At 49.1% G+C, this 6,822-nt stretch overlaps 1 protein-coding gene across 1 annotated transcript in view; it reads right to left on the bottom strand.

Moving 5' to 3' along the window:
- Positions 1-1,586: 1,586 nt before the first annotated feature.
- The window catches only part of LOC142911325 (3'-5' RNA helicase YTHDC2-like), a 168,901-nt gene continuing 163,665 nt past the window's right edge, over positions 1,587-6,822 (bottom strand). Inside the window, exon 24 of the mRNA XM_076060316.1 lies at positions 1,587-3,842. Within this exon, the coding sequence (XP_075916431.1) occupies positions 3,441-3,842 (402 nt within the window). The 3' untranslated portion in view covers positions 1,587-3,440. The remainder of the gene's footprint in view (positions 3,843-6,822) is intronic.

Genomic DNA, 6,822 nt, shown 5'->3' with positions numbered 1-6,822 from the left:
CCCACGACCTCACGCGTAGCAGGCGAGGTAGTTAACATGTTGCCTTCGTTCGTGATGGCCCTGCACTGCGACAACAGCGCCAACAACACCAAACGTACTGAACAATTCACAATCCAGAATCTTTATTTAAATTGCGGGAGGATTCCGATGAGATCTACGAAGATCCGTTCGACAGATATGTCCAGTTTGGTCCGGGTCGTTACGATCCACCTCCGCCGCCCCTCCACCCACCCACCCACCCCCCCCACCACCACCACCACCACCACCCCTGCCAAACCTGGAAGCGTCCGGAGCCCCGCACGGAGAAGACGAGGTGGACGACGGGGCACGACGGGAACGCGCCGTTCAGTTTCGTCGGCCAGACGACCCTCTGCTGCGACAGCTCCAGGCTGCGCACGTTGCCGCTCTTCACGACGAAGTGGCGCATGCGGAGACGGAGGCTTCAGCCGGCGGGCGGCGAAACCGGCGAGAGCGGACGGGCAGGCAAACGAGTGAACGGCACACCGCGAGGGGGTTCGCGTCGGCCGAAGGGGTTCGTTCGTGGGGCGTAGCACCCAGCAGCAGCAGCAGCCGATCTGGGCGAGGGCGAGGACGTGGATTGGGGCACGTTCTCAGCGGTGCGGCGCTGCGTGGAGGAAGTCCTGGAAAAAGTTTCCTCCGCGAATCTGGCCGTCGCCCAATGACGCCGGTTGCAATTGCCGGCGAAACGTCGCGGTCGGATTGTAAATGTCGTGGCCTTTGCTCTCCGGCACACGCCCGGTGTGAGACTGTGCTGGTGACGAATTGGCACGTTCTGTTTACATACTCTTTGGTTCTATTGGGTAAAGTCACGTAGGAAAAAAAATAAAATAACAAAAATCACGACGTTTTGGCCACAACACAAGCGGCCTTCATCAGGTGAAGGGACGAGACTGTCTGGAGGACAGTCTCGTCATGATTTTTGTTATTTTATTTTTTATACCTACGTGACTTTACCCAATAGAACCAAAGAGTATGGATCCTAGCAGTCACGAAAGTTTTAAATCTACGTTCTGTTTACGTCACAAACCTTACTAATTGGCTGTGTCGGGTGGTGGTGGTGGTGGTGGGTGTAACAACACGCATTTATAGTTACGCGATCTGATGTTGCCGCGTGCCGTGATGCCGTGCGTGTGACGACGACAATACAGAAGAGGGGCTAAACACGTGGTATGGACACAAACCACGTGATAGGAAGTTCTAGAAGGGTTGCTGTTGATGCTGCTGCACATGACGACGCTGTGTCACGATGCGCTGTGCGATGAAACAGGCGACGCTTTGTGTGTGTGTGTGTGACGCCGACGATCCAGGAAGGGCTACGCACGTGCATTGGGCACATTCTCAGAGGTGACAGCTGGACGAAAGGAAGCTGTGTGCACGCTGAGCTTCTTTCGCACCGCAACACAAGCAATCATCATCAATCATCATCAATCATCATCATGCTTGTGTTGCAGTCGAAACGTCGTGATTTAATTGTATTGTTTTATATTTGTATTATTTTATTGTTTCCCTTCTACGTGGTGGTGACTTTACCGAAAGAACCAAGAATATGTATCCCTGCAGTCACGAAAGCTTTAAATCAAAATTTATTTCGCAACCGTTCGCAGCCAAACCACGCAAATCGTAAGTGCGGGGAAAGGACAAGCAAACTAAACACGACAAACAGTTCGAAATAAAATTTCAAAGTTTTTCAAAATTCTCGAAGGGTTTGGGGGATGCTGGGGAAAGAGGCACTGAGTGAAGTCTGCTGCATGAAGAATCGGAAGGCACCAGGCAGGGAGGAAGAAAGTTGATGGATCCGACAAGATGTAAGGCGGCCGTGATTTCCCACCGCTGGGCAGAGGACTCAAGAGAGGGTTTGAAGTGCGAGGAGCTGACGCGGCTCATCTCCGCGCATGGACAAACTTACACACACGCACACAAAGCCCCGAACTGCACACCACCACCGGTGTGATGTACCAGTAACGAATTGTAAATGTTGTAGTGGGTTTACTCTCCAACACACCACCATAGTGCAGTACTAGTAACGAATTGTAAATGTTGTAGTGGGTTTACTCTCCAACACACCACCGGAGTGCAGTACCAGTAACGAATTGTAAATGTTGTAGTGGGTTTACTCTCCAACACACCACCGGCGTGCAGTACCAGTAACGAATTGTAAATGTTGTAGTGGGTTTACTCTCCAACACACCACCGAAGTGCAGTACCAGTAACTAATTGTAAATGTTGTAGTGGGTTTACTCTCCAACACACCACCCGTGGTGTGATGTACTAGTAACGAATTGTAAATGTTGTAGTGGGTTTACTCTCCAACACACCACCGGTGTGATGTACCAGTAACGAATTGTAAATGTTGTAGTGGGTTTACTCTCCAACACACCACCGGCGTGCAGTACCAGTAACTAATTGTAAATGTTGTAGTGGGTTTACTCTCCAACACACCACCGGTGTGCAGTACCAGTAACGAATTGTAAATGTTGTAGTGGGTTTACTCTCCAACACACCACCATAGTGCAGTACTAGTAACGAATTGTAAATGTTGTAGTGGGTTTACTCTCCAACACACCACCATAGTGCAGTACTAGTAACGAATTGTAAATGTTGTAGTGGGTTTACTCTCCAACACACCACCGGCGTGCAGTACCAGTAACGAATTGTAAATGTTGTAGTGGGTTTATTCTCCAACACACCACCCGTGGTGTGATGTACTAGTAACGAATTGTAAATGTTGTAGTGGGTTTACTCTCCAACACACCACCGGTGTGATGTACCAGTAACGAATTGTAAATGTTGTAGTGGGTTTACTCTCCAACACACCACCGGTGTGCAGTACCAATAACGAATTGTAAATGTTGTAGTGGGTTTACTCTCCAACACACCACCGGTGTGATGTACCAGTAACGAATTGTAAATGTTGTAGTGGGTTTACTCTCCAACACACCACCGGAGTGCAGTACCAGTAACGGATTGTAAATGTTGTAGTGGGTTTACTCTCCAACACACCACCGGCGTGCAGTACCAGTAACGAATTGGCACGCTTTGTTTACATGAATAACCCTACTAATTGGCTGTGTCGGGTGTGGCGGATTTAACGGCACATTTATATTGATGCGATTTAACCTTAAAATCATCATTACGGATAATAATGGTTGCGGACGCCTACTGACTACGTGTTGAACTGGTTTCAGAGTGATATGTAATCGTGTTTTTATTTCTCCTGTCAAGCCACGGACGTGACACGACCTCTCACATCCACGTTGCAAGTATAGCGAATTGACGATCTAAGCCAATGATGTATATAGAGGTCTATTTACACTCACCTAGAGACCTACAGACCTCTACATTCACACAGAGACCCACAGATCGTTGCTATCTACACAACTGCCACCGACCTCCCTGCCCGATAAATAACGTGAAAACGATCATGGCCTCACATCTTGGTCACAAGCAACTCCTCGGTTTGTCTCGGCCCCACCTCCACCACCACCACCACCACCGGCTCCACCACCACCGGCTCCACCACCACCACCACCACCACCACCGCCACTCATCCGGCAACGATCGGCCATCCACGAAGCCGCCGCCGCGGCCGCCGCGGCCGCCGCCGGGGGCGAAAACCTCGCCGCGGGAGCGATCGGCATCGTCGGCCGCTGGCCGATGCCGGCGGGCCGCCGCAGGCCGAGGGCCTCGTCCTCGCGGGCCAGCGCCGCGACGACAGCGCTCACCGTCGCCTCGTCCGCCTGCGACGGGGCGCGCGACGGCTCCCGCATGCGGCGCGCGAACAGCGCGCGCCACTTCTGCCGCAGCAGCAGCAGGTTCGCCGCCTGGCGGGGGGGGAGGGGAGCGGAGCGGAGGGCGTGAACGAGGATCGATCGCCCGGCGTTTTGGAGGCGGCGGCGGCGGCGGCGAGGGTTGTGGGCGGCGACTCCTCTACTTAGGGGACGAGTTATAGGTTCCGGGGGTCTGTTCGTAAGTCGATTTGTCCGTAAGTGCCAACTGTACCCCTGTCGATTCCTAACGGCGTTGTACGGCACTGTGCGCTGAGCACCGGGAATGGCTTTAAAAGTTGTGTAACCTCCCGTCAGATGTGGGTGCCACTGGGCTCTTCGCGTTCTACAGATGCAGAAGCCACCACCGCCGTCTATTGCACAGCAGTTGAGCTCGCGACTCTCGGTCCGAATAGGCAACTGGACATACGAACCGGGTTTGTTCGTAAGTCGAACATTCGTAAGCAGAGGAGTCCCCGTATGTGTGTATGTTGAACTTCTTTCGCACTGTACGTAGCCAACCTTGCTAATTGGAGGTGAAGGGTGAAGGAAAGGGAAAAAACTCAAAACAAAAAGCAGTTTTAAAGAAAGAAGTTGATTGCGGCGCCAATGTTCTAAAACTCCCTGGCCGCAAGAGTCGAGGGAAAGTGGACTGATCTCCATCTGTTTCCATCTGTGCGGGGATAAAGCGTTGCCCCCTCGCGCAAGGCGTGGGTTTTCTTCGGGTGCTCCCGTTTCCTCTCACACGTGAATAATAAACACGACTCATCACCGATTGGCAAAAAAAATATCTTAAAATAAAAACTCAATTACAGGACCCTCCCGAAAAAGAGTCCTACAGCTCCTGGATAAACAAGTAAATTACTATAAGTACATTTGTATTATATTCTTGGTTCTTTCGGTAAAGTCACATAGAAGGGAAACAATAAAATAATAAAAAAATGAAGCAATAAAATTCTCACGACGTTTCAACTGCAACAGAAGCAATCATCATCATGTGTGAAAACCACAGCAATAATTTTTTTGTATTTTCTTGCTGTGGTTTTCACACCTGATGATGATTGCTTGTGTTGCAGTCGAAACGTCGTGAGAATTTTGTTTTATATTTTTATTATTTTATTGGTTGCCTTCTACATGGTGACTTTACTGAAAGAACCAAGAATATGAATCCCTGCAGTGACGAAAGCTTTAAATAAAAATTTACATTTGTAGTGATACGTAGATCCTTGTTTCCCCAGGAAAGCCTCGTCCACTCTTCTGCAAACTAAAACTAAACTTTCTATTTCACCGGGTAAGGCCCACTGAGCTAGAGAGATATTTTTCAGAACCTGGCCACAAATAATATCTCAACAAAGCGGCTTATCACGTGGACACTAATAGCGGCCAAATACTCGGCATGCGTGCTCATTCTAAACGCGGAGGGAAAAACCGGAGATCCCAGGGAAAAATCCACACGACCAAGGGGGGAAACACGCAAACTGCAAACATAGAGCAGGCGTCAGGGTCGGGATTGAACCCACGCGCTCCCTTCATACCAGGCGACGTAGTTAACATCTCGTAACCGTTGGGCCCCACAGAGACACACGCACCTTCACACGGAGACCCACAGACTAGCAACAGAGGTCGGTTGTAATTAAGCCGGGATGAAATTACATACAAACAAAACGCGCACCAGGGTAAATGTGATGGGGTGTGTTTGTACGGCCATCGGTAGCCGGGGCCGAAACCATCAAGTCGCCACAGCTGTGCGCACCGCGGTGTAATCGCAGGCGGTCAAAAAAATCGGGTCGTGAAACCCAGGATCTCAGCCATCTCGGCGAAGCGCTCCACGCAGTCGGCTCTTAAGAACAACGCGACAGCCTCATCCGACTGTTGGCTTCTTGTCGGGTATTTTGCGTGTTCACAGCCTCACTCGTGCTGGGAATTTGCACCGTGAGACAGAGCGACGCACACGTGCACGAGAAAACACGCACGGGCTAATGACATATTCTTAGCTCTTTCGGTAAAGTCACCACGTTGAAGGGAAACAATAAAATAATAAAATATATATAAGACAATAAAAATTCTCACTACGTTTCGACCATAACACAAACGGTCGTCATCAGGTGTGTCGGTTTGCATTAATTTATTTATTTTAACACGGTGTATTTATTTATAAAAACACGTCAGCGCCACGTGCGGCGATTTGGCAGTTTATTTAGAAGGACTAGTCCATCTATGTTCAGGGGGGGTACCTCAGTGTTTAGTCCTTGATGAACCAAGTCTTCAATGATTGCGATGGTGTCAGGTAATCGCAATCATTGAAGACTTGGTTCATCAAGGACTAAACACTGAGGTACCCCCCTTGAACATAGATGGACTAGTCCTTCTAAATAAACTGCCGAATCGCTGCGCGTGGGGCTGACGTGTTTTTATAAATAAATACACCGTTTCAAAACAAATAAATTAATGCAGACCAACACACCTGATGACGACCGTTTGTGTTATGGTCGAAACGTCGTGAGAATTTTTATTGTTTTATATATATTTGATTGTTTCCCTTCAACGTGACTTTACCGAAAGAGCTAAGAATATGAATTACTGCAGTCACGAAAGCTTTAAATCAAAAGGTTAATGACAGTTTCACACGCAGCAGCAGCAGTAGTAGTAATCGTGCTTTCGCGACCAATATTATAGATGAAAGGTTTTTTTATGGGTTAGATCGCGTAAATATAAATGTGTCGTTAACCCAGCACCACCCGACGAGGCCAATTAGGAAGATGTGTCACGTGTCACGTAAACGTGCCAATCAGTTACACCTTTGGGCCACTTTCTGGCAAAATGTCGTCACAGTAGTCAAATTGTGAATGTTGTGGATTCACTCTCCGACACACCGGTGGGATGAAGTCGTACCTAATTTGCACGTATTGTTCGACGTGACAAACCTCACTAAAATTGGCTGTCGGGTGGTGGTGGTGGGTTAACGGCGCATTGATATTGAACACAATCTTACCCCAAACAAAAACCATTATTGTGAGGTTCATGACATCATACTAAA

This window comes from Petromyzon marinus, unplaced genomic scaffold (genome assembly GCF_048934315.1).
Source record: "Petromyzon marinus isolate PM22_M1 ecotype Great Lakes invasive population unplaced genomic scaffold, UKy_Petmar_22M1.pri1.0 PM_G_Scaffold_18, whole genome shotgun sequence".
Lineage (NCBI taxonomy): Eukaryota > Metazoa > Chordata > Hyperoartia > Petromyzontiformes > Petromyzontidae > Petromyzon > Petromyzon marinus.
Note: the sequence above shows the minus strand (reverse complement) of the source record. Positions and strands in the feature narration are given on the sequence as shown.